Below are 22,915 nucleotides of genomic sequence, written 5' to 3' on the forward strand. Positions count from 1 at the left end.
TGATAGCCATCAGCCAGGCCTGGACCGCTGACACTTAATATTAGCCCTAACACACTCCAGATGTGTCTGCCGAGCTCTTATAGACACTTATAGACACCAAGACCTCCGGCTAATGCTAACACCCTCCATTTCTTTAGCGTAAATGAGCAAAAGTTGAACGTATTTGGGCCTATTTGTGAGTTTCAGTCACCGATCCTTTCGTTGATACGAGGCCTTTTGATCGCGGGTAGTGACTGAGGTGATGGAAAAGCGTGTTCAGGAAGACAAAGCTTATTGGGTCAATGACACTGTATGAGCAAAACGTGCTAGGATGTCTGTATTCTATCACTCTGAAATACCTGTCAACTCAAGCTTGGAAAGAGCAAAACAAATTTTCCTACCTGTCCAAATAAGTTGAACTTGAAGTGTTAGCAGCAGGCGCGAATGCTAGCCGAATTTTTGCTGAAGCTAGCCGAGAGGGTGTTAGCAAGGCACGATCTCAAATAGTATTTGAACGGGAACCAGGCCCCGATGCCGGCAGGGGTGAGCATAACTAACCACTCTTAGTGACCACATTGGTGTAAGTCAAGAAGAGAGTCACAATTTCAGTTCTTGCTAGAATTTGGTTTAGTTTTGTTTTTGATTTTTGATTTTCAAACAATTTGTAAAAATGTAACCCATATTGCCACCCCGTACCATTAATGGGCTCGCAGACATTGGTTGAAAGAGAGGTTTATTGGTGCAATCGGTGGAGCATTTTTGCTATCCTTCCTCCTTCATAAACCAGGAAGTAGCACTGATGCTAAAAAACAATGAGCAAGGTGCAGGCTAAGGTAGAAGGTGACGAATGTGTTTGGGTAGTTGTGAATGGGTTTTGACTTGACAAACGAGACTGCTGTTTATATTGTTCTAGCTACAGTTGTCAGGCTAACAACACCAACAATGCCACAATGGTGTTTTGTAATGCTATTGTCGGACTCCGGTGCTAGATACAAAGATTGTTTTTTATTTTTCATTGTGTGTTAATCAATCAATCAATCAATCAAGAAAGTAATTTTGAAGTAATGGCTATTGCTTCTAAGTATTATTTTCAATCAAAACTTCAATCAAAATTGTATTTATAAAGCACTTTTCATACAAAGTTGTAACGCAAAGTGCTTTACAGATTAAAGGTCCTGCCCACCCAACCATTCACTCTTCCAAATAGAAACAGACAATAACACCCCCCCCCCCCACACACACACACACACACACACACACACTCTTGTGCTTCTATCTTAGTGAGGACACTCATAGACATAATGTATTACCCAGATAACCTAGTCCAAATCCGATTCTAACCCTAACCCTAAAACAACATATTGACCCTCAAGTAGTCCTTCAAACAAGTGTCCTCACTTATTAAAAAAATGTCCTCACTCTGTTGGTTAAAAACTCTAGCTGGACCTCACAATGTCGTAAGTACACACATGATGAGATAATGGACGTAGGGCTGAGTCTGGGCACAGATGAGTCAGGCAAGGATGGTGTTGGTGGAGATGCGTATTTCCAGTACAATTAGTGCTTGCAACGTAGGTCAATACAGCAACCAGTTCTACTCCAATGAACCTCCATCACAAAAACTACGTCTAGTCCAGGCACAGGAGAGGATGGCATTTTCTGTTTTGCCTCCGTCTACTGCAGCTACACTAAAAAAGAGAATGATGAAGGAGGGGTTGTGGGGGTTAACCATTGACTTGATCTTGCGCAGAGCCCCGACAAATAAAGAGGGGGGGAGTCTGCTTCGAATCACACTGAATATCTCAAAGTAAGTGAGATCCCTGTCACTTCTCTATGGGGAGGTGGCATGTCTACATTTCACGGTACGGCATTGTTGTGATACTAACCTCTTCACCCCCACCTGAATCGAGCACATTTCCCCCGGTTTGCCTTTACCCAAATCTAAAAGCTTTAAAAAAGGGTCAAAACAGCCCTTGTGGCGTAACGCGTCCCCTTTAAGCAGCCGCTTTCTTTTTCCCTTCATCTGCAACCTGTAGCCCGTCCATCCACCCGATGTTTTAAAATGTGATAAATTCTTTTCATCACGGCGTCTGTCACTGGGACTTCAAACGCGCTTCCCGCTGCACCTGCCCCTCCGTAATGAGCCAGTATATCTGCTCCCTAATTGCCCTAAATACATATCGTAAAGACTGGCCCGTAAAAAAAAAAAAAAAAAAAAGGTACACGGGACAGTCCCAAAGTACGGCTGCTGCCCCCCCACCGGCTGAGGAACAGACCTGCCCGGACTCTAATACGGCCGCTTTAACAAGAGGCCGTAAATAACACAAAGCCATTTCATTAACAAGATCCAGTCTGCGCACACTTCCTGCTGTAAGGTGACCCGACCCGGCAACACGGGACTTTCGAAAACAGACTTCATGTATGTGTGTAGATTAGCATTGTTACTTTGCGTGATTTGACAGCAGCTTGTTTTTGTTTTTTTCAGAGAGAACAATGTTTGAGTCTCATGCTGTTATTTGGCTGATTTTGAAGCCCATTTTGTGACTGGACTGTGCCATGAGAATGTCTTCCGTCTTAAAGGAACAGGCCACCGTTTTTTCCATTCTGAGATATGTTCTCGCCTGAGCTTAGACGAGTTGATGCGTACCTGTCTGGTCTTTGTGCGTGCCCTCAGTCACGCAAAAAGGCCAAAGGTGTTGTTTGCTTTTAGCCTCTCCCAGCATATTCCTATGGACCCAAATGGGGGTGAAGTTAGATGTTTACACGATACAAGCATAGGTACACAAAATTAAACGTGTTGATTTTCTAAGCTTGTGTAAACGCTCACACAACCGTATTGAAATAGGGGGAAAACGTAGAAGAGATTGGTCGCTTCTATCTTCACCCTCGATTGGCCCCATAGAGGAGAGGAGGAGAGGCTAAATGCTAACAACGTGTTCGGTGTGTTTGCGTGAAAGTGTAAAGACCAGACAGGTATGCATCAACTCGTCTAAGCTCAGGTAAGAACATATCTCAGTATGGAAAAACGGTGGCCGGACCCCTGTGCTATACAAATAAGCTTCCATTCAATTCCGCTACTCTTCACAAGGAACCGAGAACAAGGAGTCATGATCATTCCAGCGACATTTTCAGATGCAATAACAACAATCAAGCTCTCGGTTTCCCTTCTGAATATTCATGAACTATAGTATAATTTGAGTTTCTTCTTAAAGCCTTTAACTGTGTATTTGCTGCTTAATATAGATAATGTTGTAGTAAACATTCCATTTATTCATGGCACGAGACATACCTCTACGTTGCCTCATACAAGTTTTAAATTTGGTGTTGGTCATTTGGGAAGATCTACTTGTATTATCTTCCCAAATCACGAAATGAATGACGTGTTTGCGGACGAGCGTCTACCCTTCGCGATAATTCAACATTATTTTGATTTCGAGTTACCTTGCGACCTGGCAACGGCGAGCGCATGGCAACCGCAACCGAATCACCGCGTTGGCCGAAGCTGCAGGGGGGGGGGGGGGGGGCTGGGCAGACGCAGCGCTAAGATTAACCCCTAATGGCATCGGGCACGATTTAAAAGCCTCAATTTGACCTCCTGTAACGTCGGAAAACGGTGCTTTCAAAAGGTCGGAGAAAGGACCTAATGGGGCGGAAGCGCGAGCGGCATCATTCCTGAGAAATTAAGTGGATTTGATTGAGATGCGTTTCCGTGAGTCACCTTTCCTGAAACTGGTAGAACGGTTGTTGACGCTGTTCGCTACAGCAATCCTCACCAAAACGGATGGGGTTGAACTCGAAGCCTCATCCAGACACGGGGAGAACCGTTCCTACATTTTGTCCATTGCACAAACACGTCTACGCTGTTCATCTGATTTCACGTGTGTGCCAAGAATAAGCGAGCGGTACAGAAAGGAGGAAGCTGGCATTCAACACCGCGGTGACCTGACCTCCCCTCTATCGACTGACACAGGAAGTGAAACACGAAAGAGGGACAATTCCAGGAAGCGTGCGGACACAAATAAGGAAGTCATGCCCAGAACGAACCTGTAAAGCGCCACACACTATCAATTATTTATTAGCCTCGCATTTCAAAAAAATATATATATCTCCCCCCCGTGACACAATGAAGGACTCGAGAAACCCTATCAAATGTCAGGATCTCTGAAACGCATTGTTTGGTCACAGCGGTGTGAGAATGAAAGCGGACGGCGTTAAGCGTGATTCGACGACAAAATGAGGTACATGAAGGCATTTGAGGAGACTAGTATAAGTTCTTCTCAAGCTTCCCAAGAATAGTGCCATAAACATTGTACTGTGAAATTAAAGCCACAGTGCGGAACATCCCAGGTTATATGTTGAGCAACTGAACTATCAGCGACACAAAAGCTGCTCCTGATGCTCAGCTAGACATACAAGCTACTTCTGTCGTAAACCATTAAAATAAAGTATTTGGAAGACAACCGAATCAACGACAGTCACTGTGTATTTTATTGTATTATTTCTTTAAGTGCACATTTACAAAGTTGCAGGAGATGTAAGATATTAAACAGTAACACAGTGCAACACACATGAGGTAGGACATGGAGCAATAGAACAGTATATGAATGGCCCCCCAAGTCACTTTAGCCCTTGACTCTCTTTCCATAATTCATATCATTTTTCTGAATTTTCCACAGTGCAATTGACCCTGTGCTTCAAATCATAACAACGTCGCCCAAGAAGTGACTTCCTGTTTCGATCCAGCTCGCCAAAATAAAAGCACACAGCTCGTCGCATTGATTAGTTCAGCAGGTACTTATATTATAATATATATTATAATGAAATACACATAATTTAAGTGTTTTGTCTGTTAATAGTTGGGCAGAAAGAACATTTATCAAATGAACAGCTGAACTAATGAATAAGATGGTGCTTTTAATTTGGTGTCCTGGATCGAAACAGGAAGTCACCTCTTGGGCAGCGTTGTTATGATTTGAAGTTATGCACAGTATTGCGGCTGTCTCGCATTGCATTCACGCTGATGGCAGTGTATTTTTCAGAATCTGAATCAGAATCGTTTTTATTGCCATTGTTTGAGAACAGGTTCACAAACTAGGATTTTTTTTCTTGGTGCAGGAATCATGAGAGGCACCATGACAGTCCTCTGACAGTGTGGGCTCAAATGGCTCCACATAATCTAGTGCATTTTACAATGGGAGAAAGCTGAGCAGAATCAATTCAGGTTACTTATGTGGCCCCTTGTAAAAATTAATTGCCCACCCCAGCTGTAAAGCATGGTTTAAAATGAGTGCAAAGAAAGCATATGATGTTTTAGAGGCTAAATTGAATGTACTTCTTAAAACAAGCAAATGTCACAGGATGTTGCTCCTGATTTATCAATAGAAACTAATTTGACCTTTATTTAACCAGGAAAGTCCCACTCAGATGAGGAATGTCATTTTCAGGAGAGTTATGTATAAGTAGTTTGTAGGTACAAAATGTAATAGGGCATAACTCTAATCCTAAACTTAAGCCCTAACCTAAGGGTCTTGTGTCCTATTACATTATGTACTTACAAAGTACTAATAGTTAGTTATTCCACTGTGTATGTAACCCATAGGTACAAGTTATTACACACTGTTACAAAGCACATTACGTTGTACTAAATTTAGTTAGGTACAATGTATCAAGGTAGCGTAAAATAAAGTGATACCGACTTTACAGTCTACATGCCAGAGTAACGCCTCATTTGAAAGCTAAGACCTACAAAGCTGATCTAAATGGATCTTTTTCCTTGTGTTGTTGAAATGTCACTTTTTAGAATATTTTTTGGTCACTTTTTTATGCTTTTATGTTCCATTTTCAACTTCTTCTAGTTTTTGTCACCATTTTGACACTTTTTCCAAGAAACTGATCTCGGTTAAAGTGGGGGTTAAGATGTTAACCTACTGTACATGTTTTGGCTGGGGAAAGCGGAGTATTCAGAGGAAACCTACGCGGAAGTGGGTAGAACATGCAAAGTCCACATCGAAAGGCGATCGAACTGCTGCGCCTATAAGCTGTTTATATTAGCAGTAGTGCAAATACATCAATACATGATTGACTTTTTAGTGTTAAGGAGAGGCAGCATTATCAACTGCACCTGCTTTTTGCACTTTTGCTCTTAAATCAGGTCCCAAGTGTCACATACGCTACACACACTTATACAGTATAAGGTGCATCTATTACATTAATGGTGGAGAAAGCCGACAAATGTCATCAAATTGTCATAGATTGATAGAATAATCGTACCAGATCGCAGCAAATCCCTAAAAAATATATGGTATACGGCCCTTTTACTGTTGAAATGCGGCACAGTTGCACGTCTGTCTGCCCCCAGCCAATAAATGCATCCCATAATAAGCGGGCAAGGCGTTGGAGCGCGGTGTGCCGGTGAGGAGGGGAGCCGTGTTGTAGCGTGACCCGTTTTATCTGGAGCCTGGCACTCACGGACATAATTAAAAAGCAGGGGCAGGCAGTTTGAGGGAGAAGCAGACCAGGCCAGGGAGGGTCCAGGAGCTTGTAAAAAAAAAAAAAAAGAGAGACATCTGTGCAGCAGTATGCGCCTGGCGAAGTCTCTGTCAGAATGCAGCGCGACATGCTAACGACCCAGCATGCACCTCCCTGCGACCAGACAGTCCCCATCAGGCCCGCCGGCGTTTGAAGGCCTGCGAGCATGTGGCGCGAGTCAAGTAACTGCTCCTGAATGCAAAACAGTGCAGTCCTGTCACTGTCGTAAATCAGGCAGCCATCTTGTCATTGTCTGAAAACTGAAAACAGTGTAAAAAAAAGAAGTGAATACGGAATTGTGAAAATGAATATGAGCCCAAAAACACTTGGCCGGACATTCTGGACCTGATGCAGCACAATGATGTGTTTGCATGTCCACACACTTTATTGATACATTGCTTGATAAGGCACACTTATGAAAAAGAAAAGAGAAAAAAAAACAGTCAAATGAATACATTCAATTAAAAGAAATTGCAATAATAAATATGTTTCCCTATTAGTTTACTACATGTGTTCGCTAAAGAATGGACAATCACAGATTTCACGGAGTTACTAGTTATTTAATACACATCTTTACCGAAATATCTAAATTCATTTATCAAAAGCGATGCCATTTTAGGAATTGTAGTGAGTTATATGTATACTGCAGTTTCCAAGCTTGGCTTTTGCAAGCTTCATTCACTTCTGGGTCAGGAAACCTATAACTCACACAGAAAGGCCCTGCCCAATCCCGGACTAAAACCCACAGGGCCTTCTTGCTGTGAGGAGAGAGCACTAACCACTCAGCCACCATGAGGCCCTTGGTGAGAGACATTATACAAATAAGTAGAGCCATGATACAAGTACATTTCTGGTTTAAAGTGCATATGACAGGTTTTAATGCTTTTGAAATTATGCCATATTAATTTATTAGATGAATAACATCTGTTGTAAGTCATACTTCTAATTTTTAAATGTTGGGCAGAAAAGTTGTTCTATTTGATTTTTTAAGCTACTGACAGGAAGGGACATTGGCATAACATGGTCCTTGGTGGAGAAACGTGTCTAAAAACTTTTTCAACTTCCCTTCCAAAATCTCGAATCATCCCTATCTGTCAGCCATTTGTGTATGTAGCTTGAGATTTTGATTTTATTATACCCCCTGTCTCGCGCTCCCGTCCACCTCCTCGCCCCACACACACTCTCATTTAAGGCCTGACGGATGACATCTCCATGCCCCCCACACACTTTTTTCCATCCATCACGCTTGCAGGTGCCCCACAGGTCTGCACACTGTCACCGGCTTTATTAGTCCACCGTGTGTGAGAGCAGAGAGCGTGTTGGGGGCCCCCCGGTTGGAAACTGTAGGGGCCAGTCAGCTAAATACAACCTGAAGGCTTGTCGTGAGGATTATTGCTGATTCCAGTTCCGATAGGACACAAGTTAAAAGGCCTGTGGTGTTTCATGGCGGGCCAGGTCAAATTTGCGTATTTTGGGGGGGGGGGGGGGGGCTTTTTTTTCTGACGAGGAATCTTATTCAATTCTCAATTTCTGACATATTTGACATTTTTCTTTGGTTGTCTGTTTTAGGCCCATGGATGAGCCCGAAAGGAGATAAGCTAAAAACAATAGTGGAATATTACCTTATTCCTCATATTGCTACACTGTAATACTATCTATTCTGACCAAAGTTTGTCAATTTGTAGTTGTTTTCTGTTTGAGATGAGCCAAAGTGTAACGATTATGGTCATGAATTCAAATCACCATCTTCCTGGCTTTGATTTTTTTTTTTTTTATTAATCAGATTTTTAACGTTTATAGGCATCGTGGCTCATTCACCGCTGACATCTGATCTAATCTAATCTTTACCTGCATTAACGGCAGCTCGCGTTCTAAATTAAGTGTCCATATGTGAAACAGGCCCTGGACATTTTCTTTCCCAGAATAGGCTTCTTTTTTTTTCACGCACGCACACACACACACACACACACGTCTTTATTTCTTGTTCCTGCGACTTCATTTGCAACACCTTTAACAAGCAGCGCTGCAGTCCGCTTTCTCAGCCACTCAATCTGTCACTGCGACCAGATGTGGAGGGAGAGAGAGAGAAGGAGAGGGAGAAATACTTTCTACAAGCAGCATATTTTGTCCCATTTCAAAGCCTTTGTATGCAGACTGACTCCAGAGCAGTAGGTGGCGCTGTGCAGATGTACGGTTAATGTCACTAACTCAGGACAAGTGAGAAGGTTTTTCTTCGGTTGTGTTTATTATGTATTATTTACAACATCTACAAACTGATTTATAATTATGCAGCATTATGAAACTTTTTATGCAGGTAAAAAAAAAAGGTCATATTAGTGAATATTTGACCTTTTCAGTTATCCAGTATTAGCTTGGCACTAGGGATGTTATGGGGCTGATACCACATGCTTGTACTCATACTCGTACTCATTCATCATGTCCCATGTACCAGAAGCCGATACCACTTGGCGTGTGGCCGGCGCTCCTACGGGGAGATAAAATAGCAACAAACCGGAGAATTGTTTAGTGTAAATACAATATTCCACATAGTGCTGACTTTATTACAGACGACACTCCCAAAATCAGAGTCTGTGCTGAATTAAACCAGAGCTAAATGTTGTTAGTGCTGCAGCGTAGAGTCTGCAGTGTTTACAAGACACAGGCTAATGTTGCTAAACTAGCCGCTAACTCGCGGCTAACACTTTTGGCGATTCTTACATCGTTTTATGCACTGCAGCTTGTTCATCTGAAAAAAACTAACCCAGTGACTAAAAAGTACTCAGAAAAGAGATACAGCATGTCCGTATTGAGCGAAAATGAGCTGCATCAAAATGCTGTTGCTACTCACTCGCTAAGTTGCTATATACACACGAAGAAATCTATAGAGTTCGGGAGGGTGATGTCATATCGCAAAGCATTATGGGATTAGCAGCAATTGTAAACTAATGGAGAGTTTAAAAGTTAAAATACTGGAGTTATTGTTCACACAAAACACTTGGACACCACAGTGATGTATTTACCAGCAGTAACTCAGCCGCAAACAGAGTTGTTCCACGGCAATTTTCTCCACTTTTTATACTGTTTTTAGCTAATGTTAGACAAGGGAAATGTATGCTAACAGCTGCAAAGATGGCTGCAGTAACAAGTATCCATCTCAATACTATTGTTAAATAAAAATACATAAATGAATAAAGCACAGGCATTGAGGAGCTTTTGTACATGAGCTGTTCTATGATAGACAGTGCAACAAAAATATTATATATATATATATATATACAAATAAATAAAATGCCATCTGTTCAATTCTGATACAACTTCTCATAAAAATGCAGCCTACTTTACTTTAGGAAATGTAAATGAGTAAATTAACTAATTACAAACCAATCTGCTGTGAAGTCAGTCTATAAACCGTTGATTCACTTCAAAAAGTACATAAAAGAAAAGGCCTTGTACTCGTATTAGTATTTGGTATTGACAAGTACTTAGATCAAAGTATCGGTTTTAGAAAAAGTGGTATCGGTGCATCCCTACTTGGCAACTTTACTTTCTATCCCAGAGGATTCTCTAGGATCTATTGTTTTTTAGTGTTACTGAGTAAAAACAAAACCAAAATGCAACTTTAACCTGTAATCTGCCAGTTTAGGGTCAGGGGTTACGATTGATGTTGGGTTAGGAACAGCAAATGTGATGTAAGTTGTGTGTCACTCACACAGATCTTACACACAGTTTTAGAAACCAGAAGGTCTTATAAGCTGTAAGCTCTCGTGTCAATACGCTTTGAGATTTGGATATGCATAACTGCTGACCCTAACTCTAGCCGTAAACCTAACTCTAACCTAACAGTCGCCCCAGATCAGGGAGGACGGCAAGAAACAGGTCAAATATTTTCTACAACAAATATATCAGCACTTTCCATTGAGTGAGTGATAATTTGACTGAGCAATCATCAATCATCACACCATTATCCGGAGAATTCACCAAAGAAAAACACTTTGTTTTAAATGTTCCGCAGTGTGGCTTTAAAACATATCGTGACAAGGTGGAAAAGTGTTTTCATTTTGTCAACAATTTGAGCAAAAGAAGCCTGTAAATTGCTGAAGAAGTAGTTTTCATTCCCACTGCTGCTGCTGCTCTCTGTGCACACATGCAGAGCTCTCATGCCACGCTGCCCCCTAGCTCACCCACCGGGAACAGCACCCATCAAAAGCCCAACTCACACTGTTGTATTTACTTGTAGCAATGATATGATATGTTGGAACTTTCAATGACAGAACAGTTAAAAATCTAATAGTCATTTCAAAAGATTTATATAAACACACATGTATTTTTGCGGCATCTTACAGCATTTTGGCAAATATAGCAAATGTTAGGTTTGGAAATACAACACAAAGTGAGCAGAAGCAACAGAATAAACATAGACAAGGTGTTCCTATTTTACGATTTCTCATAAAAATCAACATTCATATCAAATTTACACAGTCCCCTCACTTAGATAACCTCCCACCACGGCTTACTTTGACCCCTCCATTCGTCTCAATGTTCCCGAGTAAAGTATGTGAATCTAAAAAAAGACTTGAGATGATGTGAAAGCGCTCCTGTAACTACAGATTTGCAGATTTACCACTGCTCCCCGCCCCACAGTAGATTGTGTCAGGAGTGCTTGTATTCGCGAATGGCCGTGTCACAAACAAGCGTTCACTGCCTTTGACACCGCCGGGCTCAGACTCGGTCGCTCAAAGGCCTGTGTGAGGAGGAGGAGGAGGAGGAGGATGAGGAGGAGTTGAGGGGAGAAGGGCGTATGTTCACACTTTGGAGCCCGGGCCGTCCAACACAAAGCAGCAGAATCACACTTCGTAAAAATATTCCCCACAGGGCCGTATCTAGAGCTGTGAGCGGGGGCTGCGTGCGTGCGCTGGCGGTGATGTGATGAACGCGACAGTTTCGGATCTCGAATCGGGATTTTTCTGTGGCTCGTTTCCTTTGCAGGGAAAGTAAATTTTGAATCAGGTTAATCACAGGTTCTGGTATTGATTAATTGTTGTTTATCGCATTTTCATCTTTTTATAACAGAATGACTGAATAAATAGATTGACACATAAACTCAATGTCAAATACATTTATTGTTGTTAACCTGTTAAAGGTGCACTGTACAATATTTTATGTTAAACAAAAAAAGTGAGCAATAGTGCGTACTGTAAATTCTAACTCATTGCGCTTACTTGTAATAAACTGTAATCCCAGAGTTTTTACTAGTAACGCGAGTATGATTAAGAGGGATTTCACAGTATTCATTACTTATGATACAAGTTCTGATTACTAGACATGTGATGGTGCGTTCATGTGGTTCTCGGGAACTCGGGCAAACGACTTCCACAGTTGGGGAATTCACATGAACGCTCGCTCAACTGGGGAAAACGACTGGGGAACCCAGGTCAAAACCAGCTTCCCGACTTCCACACCTGACTACGGAAATCAGCTGATTTATTCTTTTATCGTCAAGTGTGAGCTTTTTAGTTAAACACTACTTCTTTTTTTGAGTTTAGTGTTTACTGTCGTCAAGCTTGTCGTAACAAAATTGCGAGTGAAATGCCTGACATCAGTGTTAGTGCAAAGTAAATTTAGGTCATATTTTTTTTAAACTAACAAGCTAGCGTTTAGCTTTTGAGACGCTAACACATTTAAATGATTAGCTTAGCTAAACGCTGAGCAATGATAAACGACCATTTTTATTTGATGACATCAAAATCCTCACTTTCCCACATAAAAACCACACAAACACAAACCAACTGGGGACAATGACGTTACATCTCGGGAAAGCGAGCTCCCCAGTCCACATGAATGCACCATTAGTACAGGCAACTAGGAATTCCAAGTACTGATTACTGTTGTTACTTAAATATGGTCTTGACCTGTATTATTATTTTTATTATTAGTAGTAATGGTAACTGAAATACTTGACATTCCCAATAATGAAGTGCAAGATATAAATGTTTAAATAAAAAAAGCAAAACAAAGTAAAGTTATACACTTGAACACTGCAAAACATTTAAATGTTTAGGTGCAATTAATGACATAACATCTCCATTTCTCCAGTTATAGTTTACATTAGTCCAAACACCTGACTCAAAGGCTGTGTGGGTGGTTAGCTTGGCGCCTCTACTTGTCATCTCGGTGGCTCCTGTGATGCTTCAGGGTCCATTTTATTTCAGGGTTTTTCAGAATGGAATGTATATGCAACCATGGATACGGTTCAGCATAGTAGTATAGTATAGTATAGTATAGTATAGTATATATCATCTACTGAAGTAATGAAAATGAACATTTGTATAGTCATTTAGGGTAAACTTTGGCTAAAATCACAAGAATAATGACTAGCAAAGCCACAAACAGTCGTGAAGGTCTGTGTACTCAAAGCCCCTACTCTAACCGAAGTAGGAGTCTGGGTCTGGGAATTGAACCCGGGACCCTGCCTCGCTAACTACCCTGCCGCCGCGCTGCCTGTGTTTAGTCACTCGCCTCTGTTTCTCTCGCGTCCTCCGAAAGCTCCCTAACATCCCTCTCCATCTTCATCACAATCACCGCGGCGCGACGGCAAAGCTGCCATTTCCATTCTCTGCCCCGCGTCAAACACAAAATAACACGTTACCCTGTCACCGACGTCTCTCCGTACAAGCAACTCGGCTTTTTTTTCTTTCTTTTCCCTTAACCCCCCCACCCCCCCATCTCTTTCTGATAATTCAGGCCTGCGCGACACACACATCCGTCAGATAGAAGCGGCAAAAGGAGGAGGCCTGCCGAGACATCCATTAAAGGTTCCTAGCTGTCAAAGGTTCCCCTTTGTGTTGCGAGGAGCGATATAAGTGTCGCGCTCTTATCAGTGCTTCCCGCGGAGTTCACTCGGCGTCCTGTCCACTCCGCTCCTCTCTGCCGCAGTCTCTCATTGTGTCTCGTGTATGTGTGTGTGTGTGTGTGTGTGTGCGAATGAAACTTCACAATCTAAGGCTTTCAGACCGTGTTCAATAATAAAGTCTGTAGACATTCAAAGCGATATAGGAATAAAAGTTTCTATGCCGTACTTGGAGACGCTTTGCTTCCGCTTCATCACGTGCGCGCAAAGGAATAGGCTCCGCTGTTCGAAGCCGATTCAGCTACAGGGCTCGGTTGGTCGTTTTAAAGGCACGCTGCGGAACATTTCACCCGGCAAACACAATAAAGCACAAGGCAGGGGAAAACATCGATTTTTCAGCGGTTAATGTGGAGGTTTTTTAGCTTTTCTCCCGTAGCGTCGTTGCGTCGTACCGGCTGCTTTCCCCCCGTGCGTATTCATCCACAAATATTGACCTGTTTGGTATCCACGTGTAGAGCGAAAGGCGACCGAGATGACGCTGTAATCCAAATATGGACATTTCCTTTTCTGGGAGACAGCACCGGCTAAAGATGGAAGAAATCTACAAGAGCATGTGCAGACGATACAAAAGTCTTCCTTCCACTCTTGCAACAATAGCTCCACATTAGTAGCCCCTACAGACTCCAGATTTATTCATATATAATTCCCAGTCGGATTTATTGAGCTTTAGACCCAAACAATCAAGGCCAAAATTGATTTTTTACAGATTTCTTGCACCTATAAATAGCTTATTCACAAACAACAACAACCATATTTAAACCTGGCTCTATCTATTATTTAGATTAATACAACAAATATTGAGCCCAAAAGTGTATCGTTTATCTGTTATTTATTGAAGATAAGTCAATATAGTCGCTCCCTGCGTTCAGCAGTCGGTTCTGAAGAAAGGGGGTCGGTCAATGTTAAAACAATAGGGCTGAGAACTGATGCCAGCACCAGTACTTTAACACTACTTAGTTTCCCATAACTAACAATACTTTTTTCATACTAAAATAGTTGTCTTATAGAAGTCTAAAACAGAACAATAATGTTAATTGATTTCACAAAATACTTTTCCGTGTATATTCCCTTATTTGAGAAGGTGAAACCACCAAGTCACTTCCATGATAAATCCCTGGAGGAGTCCTTGGAGCCAACAGACATCAAAACTTGGTCTTTTTTTTTCTGATACCAGTATTACCTGGTACCCAGTAATAACTTGTTTTATACCGCAGTGGTATCAATTTGAGGGATAGTCTGTAAATTTGCAAAGTGAGGAGAGCGATAGAGTGAAATTTGAAAGTAAACAATCAAATTCCTCCCCTCTTTAACCTGAAAGCCCCCCCCCCCCTCCTGACAGGAAAAGCTCGTCTCATTGGTTGACACGGGAGGATACTCAACTCTTATTAGTTGCTGAGATCCGGGAAGGAGGGACTTTACAAAAATGATATATATATTACTACTTACTTTACATCAAAATGCAAGACCAGGTGGTCGATTTTACACTTTAAATAAAAATTTTAATAAACTAAGACTTCTAGACTTTCACTTTAATGCTGTCCCTGGACCCAACAGGCATCAATATAAGGTCTCTAAAGATACTGTATAGATTTTTATTCTGTACCAGCTTTTGATGCTTTTATTTTGTTGATACCAATACTACCTAAACATTTATTTTTTTTAATCCCACACAAGAATCGTTAACGACCCCCAGCCCTAGTGCAGACCTTTGTGTTTTGTGTGTGTTAAGGATGGCCCCGACAAAATCTGTGTTTTCTTGTGAGCGATGGTGCAAACTCAACGCACGTGTGCTTGATGTTTCCCAGCCCTCCTCTTCCTCCCTTCTCGTACTCCAGGGGGTTCAGGAGAGAGAGAGGGGGGAGGGGGGTTCAAAATGGAGAAACAGGTAAATAAACAAACAATCAGCGGTGAGGTTGATGCTCCCCCGTGCTCCGTGTGCTGCACCTCATTGGGAGCCTTATAAATCAGAGAGACCTGGGCCCGGACGGTGGGGAGGTGTTAACGCAGGACTCCCAGACACGGTTCACAACCACCCAAACCTAACCACTCGCTCAGGCCTGCCGCTCATTAGGGCCCCGATCACACCCTCGGGTGCTCCGTGCGAGTGTGTGTGTTTGGGAGGGGAGGGGGTTGCCGCTCTGTTTTCTATGACTGTTAGCGGCAGCAATATGTCGGCACGCCACTAGTCATTCATGTCCGTCAGCCAGCCCACCCCAACACGCAACGCGCAGGAGCTGCTAAGAAACGGCCTTCCTGCGTTTTAACAAAGACAAAGCAAAGAATGGGAGAAATATTAGAGCTTGGAATCATTTTGTGTTCGTTGCAGTGGTGTTGCACGATTAGAAAAGAGACATGGGAAGGGAAATAGATTAGCTGGATGATGCTGCTGCTGCTATATGCCCAAAGAATGAGCCTCTTGAATAATGAGAATGTAAAACTAAGAATTGAATTTAAAAAGCTAAGCTGAGCTAACCCATACAGCCGCTGGGTCACTGAAAGGTTAAACTATGCACTAATATGCACTCTTTTTTGTTTGCATAGTGCACCTTTAAAGAGACTAGAGGCAAGTTGGTCATTTTATGCTCACTACTGCCACCTCAGGTCTTATATGTAACTGCAGCTTCTATATTAAGCTTGTGCATGACGGCACTTCAGACCCGGATTAACACGTTTTTGAGCGACAGTGCAGGATTTTAGAGGCAGTTGTGGTGAACAGGTCTGGGCTCATTCTACACATTAGGACATGACTGGAACATGTAGGGGGAGGAAAACGCGTAGTTTTAACATTTTTAAACTCCATATAGTCCCTTTAACCTCTTAACTCCCGCCTGAACCGAGAGGATCTTTTTCCTCACGTCATCAGATTATTTTTCCATCATTTTTTTGTTGGGTATTCAACTCATTTTTGTGACTTTATTTGTCATTTTTTGGTCATTTTAGTCACATTTTAGTCATTTTATCGTCAATTTTTTATCACATTTTGCTCACATTTTTTGTCATTTTTTTTGTCAAACTTTTGTCATTTTTTGTCAAATTTTTATCACATTTTTATAATTTTTTTGTCATTTTTCTTCACATTTTTGTCATTTTTTTGTTACATTTTTGTATTTTTTTGTTACATTTTTGTAATTTTTTTGTCCATTTTTTATCACATTTTTGTCATATTTTTGTAATTTTTTGGTCACATATTGTAACATTTTGGTCATTTTTTTTGTCATTTTTTGTCAATTTCTTGTGACATTTTTGTGACATTTTTGCCTCTGTTTCCTCAATTTTTTATGATGATTATAGATAGTCAGGTGATTGACCTGAAACTGCACTATGGGTGAGGCGGGTGGAGTAAGTGTCCCGAACGGTGGGGAGAGGGGGCACCGACTCCATCGCTTGCGGCTCATTTCGGTCACTCTTGGTGTTACATCAAACTCTCCGATAACGTCTTAGAAATCCTACTCGCTTGCACAAAACCCCCAAATCAGCAGCCGCCAGTCAAGCACATCAGCTTTCCGAGAGCCGTTTCTGACAAATTATTTTTACCTAACGAACACGCAGCCATTGTTATTTTTAAAAAAGCAGGCATAGTTTGTCAAAAAAAAAAAGAAGAAAAATCACACCTAAAAGTAACGCGACATTGTTCTGGTGCCCGTTTTCTCGCACTCCCCTAAATATGTTCATACTTAGCGCACTCTTTTTCCACACCTCTGGCCAGGGCTCTTCGAATATTTACTCTCCAAACTTTGGCAGCTGCAGGCCCCGGTGCTCACGAAAATACACGCTCCAAAAACCAGAACACGACCATTCACACTTTTACAAGACGAGCGGGGCCAGGCGGGTATACGTTTGGGAAGAAAGAGCTCAGCTGGCAGGGAGGAGGGTTCGTGAACTTTGCACATCTAAAAATGTTCCTTCTGCTCGCTAACATCCAGAGATGGCCAATAACTTGGTAAATTTACTTAAGCACCGTACTTAGGTAGAGTTTTTGAGGGTCTGTGCTTCACAAACATGCTACTTTTACTCCAGTTTGTTCATAAAAAAAACTCTTCAAAGGGAAAAGTGATTTTGGCCATGTGTTTTGCTCATTATCGAAACCTTATAATGCACACTTTATGAACCGCAGGTGGCGCTGTGGTGACGTACGGTCAAATGTTACTGATTCACAACAAGGACGGAGGTTTGGCATCGTCTTGTTGTTGGACAGAGGGGGCATTTGGGTGCAAATTTTGTGTTTCTGAGCAACTTTCACTTTTATTGGAGTAATATCAGACCAGTAGTATGTGTTCCTTTACCCAAGGAATGGAAGAGATACGATAGGACTTCAATCAAGTACTTTGACCATCGCTGCTTTTATCAATGGGTGGCATTGCCTTTTTGTCACTTTTAGTGGATGGATGGATCGATGGATGGGTGGGTAGATAGTTTTAGTAACGTTTTTTTTGGCTTTTTTGTCGCTTTCTCATTGCTTTTTTCTCCACTGCTTTCTGCAACGTTTTTGTCACTTTTTTGTCACTTTTAGTTGCGTTTTCATTCTCGTTTTCGTTGCTATTTTGATGCATTCTTTTGTGAAGCTTTTAGCTTTGGATAAAGCCAAACTGGGGAAAATGCAATCCGTTCTGGCGGGTTTTTGGGGGTATGAGATATTGCAGGTTGTCCATTAAAAGGCCATTTGGTAGGAAGTTCAGTTTTCTAACAGGCTTACTGACTAATGTTGAATAATTTATACAAATTGGCAAACTAAGGCAAGTGATCCTTGCCTTAGGTTTGATCAATTAATGTACTACATTCATGGCGTTGATTGCAGAATGTGCTCAGTTGCACCGTCTCAGATGCACAAATGTCAACTGCAGCTTGGATGGTAGGAACGGAAATGAATTGATGAGGACCGCTGTCTCCCATATTCTTCCAGGTCTAAATAAACATGGAGAAACAGGACTAAACCAAAATGTAGCTGCTTGGACTTGATTCAGGAGTTGACTTAGCCTCAAAAGTCTAGATTGGTGTGCCCAAAATGTTGTAAGATGAAACTTAATTCCGTATGCTACAATCAAGGTTTGGGCTAAAACTGGACCACGCCAGAACTAAGACAACTATGCCTATACTCGCACCTCCCCAGCACCAAACCAGAGCTCTTCCCACAACAGCTCCCCATTCACACTTTTACAAGCTGAGCGGGTTCAAAAAGACATTCGGGAAGAAAAGTCCATAGTTGCCAGTAGTTGCCAGTTAAGAGACTCCATGAACCTTACCCATCTAAAAACGTCAGCCTGCTGCTTGTTTCTTCTCCCTCGCACCTCGGTTTCTAACCCCCCCCTCCCCTCCGGGCCCAGGCATTTGCAGGTGATTAGGAGAGTGGTGAGGTCAGGCCTGAACTCTGGCGCCCTGATTGGTGAGGGTAATTAGTGGACTTTCTCTGTCCCAGACCACTTGTGTCCCGGGAGGATTCAGAGAGGGATCGGTATCGCACGCAGGTTGAGGGTGGAATTGGAAACCTGAACGTCAGCGGAGAAGAAAGAGCTTGTTTGTCGTGAAGTATGTAGTTTGGGCCATCTTCGTGGCTCAAGATTTCTCATCACGGGGTAAAATCGCCTGTAAAACATTCTTTTGGGTACCTGTGCATTGTTTTTTTTTACATTTTAGTGTTCAAAATAATGTCTTTGTAATAGGTCTGCACAATATTTTGCATAAAATATTGTATCACAATATCCATATCCCATGACACCATGATATATCTCAAAATAATCAAAGTCTTCCATCTGACTGAGATTGGCAAGATTTTTTCTAACCTAAAACCAAAATGCACTGAACTTATGTATGTGCTCAATTTGCTGGAAAACAGATGACTTATGATTTGTGTTGTAATTGAATGGAAGATACAGTTTTGAAACAGAAAGTAAAATATCGCAATAATAGCGTATCGCTACCCTACCACGTGTAGAAAAGACAGAAAGGAGTGAGACACCTTGCTTGTCAGGATTTGAAGTGGCCTTGATGTTGGAAGTTTTTTCCTGATTATTATTTGTAAGTGATTGGATTCTCACAAACGATGCCATGTTCACCTTTATGAGACACCAGTTTGACCTTAGTTCATATGTGCTGAGAGAGAATACAGAGACATTAACAATAAACCAAGTGCAAAATTCAGCATTTTGATGGTTACTAGTTACCACAGTAGAATTCTTCATGTTAATGTTCTGAACAGCCCTAAAGTTGTGACGGTACCCGTTGCAACCATTTGCTCTTATTGAAGACCTGAGTGAAGGTGGCCTCACTTTAATCATACATTTCTATAAAAAAATATGTAAATCGTTTGTGCTACGTTTGTGCTAGTCTGTGCTATAAAAAATCAGTTTGTGCTGTATCATTTTTGAGATATTGATGATTCTTTTGTAGATGCAGTGTCTGTTGCCGTGCACCTCTGACATGCGCACACGCCCCAGAGGATTAGGTGGTGCGTCGACGCCTCAAGGGTCTAAAGTTTGTAATAGTCTAAAAATGGAACCAGCACAAACGGACAGCACAAAATAGCACAGACATAGAACAAGCGGTTGATACAATTTACAAGTTCTTCTGACCAATAAAACAACGATTAATATCTCACAAACGATAACAGCACAAATAAAAAATCACGGCACAAACGTAGCACAAACGATTTTTTAAATACAAATTTGAGTATGATGAGGGGACAGGTTCACGGAGGAATACCAAAGATAGTCAAATCCACGATTCTGCAGACAGCGTAATACGTCGCGATAAAGTGTTTGCCTGGCTTCAGTTGCTGCTAAGTAGATGCCGAAGATTTACTGATAAACCTGTTTGCAGAAATACAAAGCACATAGACATCACTTCCAACTCCCCTCCCTTCCCCTCTCAGATCGTCTTCCAGTCAGCTACATCCTCTGTGCATCCTCTGAGGTAACCTAAGACGGCCTGTCCCACTCTCGGGAGGCCAAAGAGGGGGGCATAGGGTCACCGGTCTGTGCCAGAGAAAGTCCACAGCCCTGTCAAAGAAGACCTATACGCCCCTCTCCCCCTTTCTTCTTCCAATGTTGTACCTCATCTTTCCGGACTCTCTTAAAGGTTTCAGCGGCTTGATGTGTGTGCCTTCTTTCTGCAGGTGGTGGACGAGATGGGTAACATCCGCTTCTCGCTGGACACGCCGGACCCTCCCAGCAGCACCAGCTGGTTCAGATACATCCGCTGTGCGCCGTCTTTCGAACAGCAGAATCTAGTGGCCTGCCACCTCACTGGGGACCAGGTGAGTGACGGGGGCAGCGCTGCCAGTTTCGGGTTTTCACAGGGATGTGCTGGTTAAATGGGTCAAATGGGGCGAAAGATAGAGTTGTCTTACAAGAGATTCCGCTGGGCAAGGATGGATGGATGGATGGATGGATGGATGGATGGATGGATGGATGGATGGAAAGATGGAAAGATGGGTGGGTGGATGGATGGAAAGAGAGATGGATGGATGGATGGATGGATGGATGGATGGATGGATGGATGGATGGATGGATGGATGGATGGAAAGGTGGATGGATTGATGGATGGATGGATGGATGGATCACTCGACAGATGGGTGGATGGATGAATGGATCGATAGATGGGTGAGTAGATGGATGGAAAGATGGATGGAAAGAAAGATAGATGGATTGATGGGTGGGTGGATGGATGGATGGAAAGGTGGATGATGGATGGATGGATGGATGGATGGATGGATGGATGGATGGATGGATGGATGGATGGATGGATGGATGGATGGATGGATGGATGGATGGATGGATAGATGGAAAGAGAGATGGATGGATGGATGGATGGATGGATGGATGGATGGATGGACGGATGGATCACTCGATGGATGGGTGGGTGGGTGGATGGATGGATGGATGGATCGATAGATGGGTGGGTAGATGGATGGAAAGAAAGATAGATGGATTGATGGGTGGATGGATGGAAAGAAGGGTGGAAAGAAGGATTGATAGATGAAAGGATAAATGAATGGATAGATGGAAAATGGAAATAATCAAATTACAGAATAGTCATTGTAATCGCAAATAGAGCGATTTGGTTTGGACAGTGCATGTTTCGTAGTGAGAAGGTATGAAAGTCAAACACAAGTTGGAAATGGAAGCACTACAATGTTGTCCGGCAGCTGTGAGCAGCGCACTGGAGTCGGGGGGGGGGAGGCAGCTCAGGGGGGTTTGTTGTTGCCTTGATGTGTGTTTGTGTGTGTTTACCATTGTGCCGGTGAAATGCGCGCCGGCTAATGACCCCGGGAATGGCTGCTTTGTGAGTGTGTGGCTGGGCGCAGTGCCAGGGCTGTTAGGAAATGACCCATCTAAAGAGGCTAAAGTATGGCCCCACACTCCGCGGTCCCACAATGGCCATTATGCAGTCCAAATCACCGCAACTTTCAGACTTCTTAAGCCCGACTATCAAATCAGTGTTTGTGTGGTTCGCTCTTAAACAAAAAAGAACTCTTTGGAAAGCAGCCAGGGGCAATAAAATAAAACAGCTTTACCAGGCAGTAGCCCCCAGCTCAGTTAGAGAAATATAGTTCAGTGCAACCATCATCCAAGCCACCCAACGACTTTTAAAATGAACTGAGAAAAAGAACTTTGTAACTCGGTCTTTCTTGGCAGGGGTCTTAAATGCCCCTTGCGACTTTAACCGTTATTTATTCATTATTTAGTGACCACTGTAACCTGGAAAATGCCACTGAAATGATACTGTTCAATCACATCACTGTAGAAAGACTCTGGTTTAAAACGTCCATGTTTGAATCAAGCACATTTCGTCTCAGCCAATCACAGCCAAGTCTTAAGATGTGGCTAAACAACAAAATATACACACAGTAAAATATCACAGTAACCCTAAATGTTCTTGTAACTACTACTTACAACTACTTATACAGTCATTAAAAACAAAGGTTTCTCACATTTCTGACCAGATTTGGTGAAAACTTTCAAGTGTGGACATAATCAACTGGGATTCGAACTTTCCAAATGTCACAGCCTGCAACAGAAATGCTCTGACGTCACGTGTGCGTTTACGTTCAGAAACAACATGGAGAACAGTTGTTAGTTGGATAATTCAGGCGCTACTGTTTCACATTGAAGCCCACAGAGGACGTCGGTCTTTAGTTGCCTATTTCCCACCGTAGATCTATGGCGCCAAATTGAAGTTTACTCTACTAGAAAGTAATGTGATTACCACAGCATTAAAGGCAGGTTGTCTCAAAATTGCTAGGCATGTGTGTAAAGCTACAACAATGCACATGGAGGATATTCGGTTTACAAAAACCCAGGTACCTTTGGACATGGCCTGAAAATTCAGATCTTGGGACAATCCGGCGTACAGCTCAAGGTTATAATAACTGAGGAGCCAAACGCACATAAATAGTTTGCACATTCTTGTCACTCTGCTGTTACTTGGCCTCTAATCTCGGCCGGCGTACTCGGCCTGTCGTGTCGTGTGTCTTTCCTCTGTCCTCACGTCCCGGACAGCCACCTG

General features: G+C 42.4%; 1 protein-coding gene across 7 annotated transcripts in view; it reads left to right on the forward strand.

Moving 5' to 3' along the window:
* Positions 1-22,915, forward strand: part of prdm16 (PR domain containing 16) — a 354,719-nt gene that overhangs the window by 292,467 nt on the left and 39,337 nt on the right. For all 7 annotated transcript variants that reach the window (XM_079557974.1, XM_079557981.1, XM_079557976.1 and 4 more), the window contains exon 4: positions 20,523-20,663. In XM_079557974.1, coding sequence (XP_079414100.1) covers positions 20,523-20,663 — 141 coding nt within the window. The remainder of the gene's footprint in view (positions 1-20,522; positions 20,664-22,915) is intronic.

The sequence above is a fragment of the Gobius niger genome (assembly GCF_951799975.1).
Source record: "Gobius niger genome assembly, chromosome: 6".
NCBI lineage: Eukaryota > Metazoa > Chordata > Actinopteri > Gobiiformes > Gobiidae > Gobius > Gobius niger.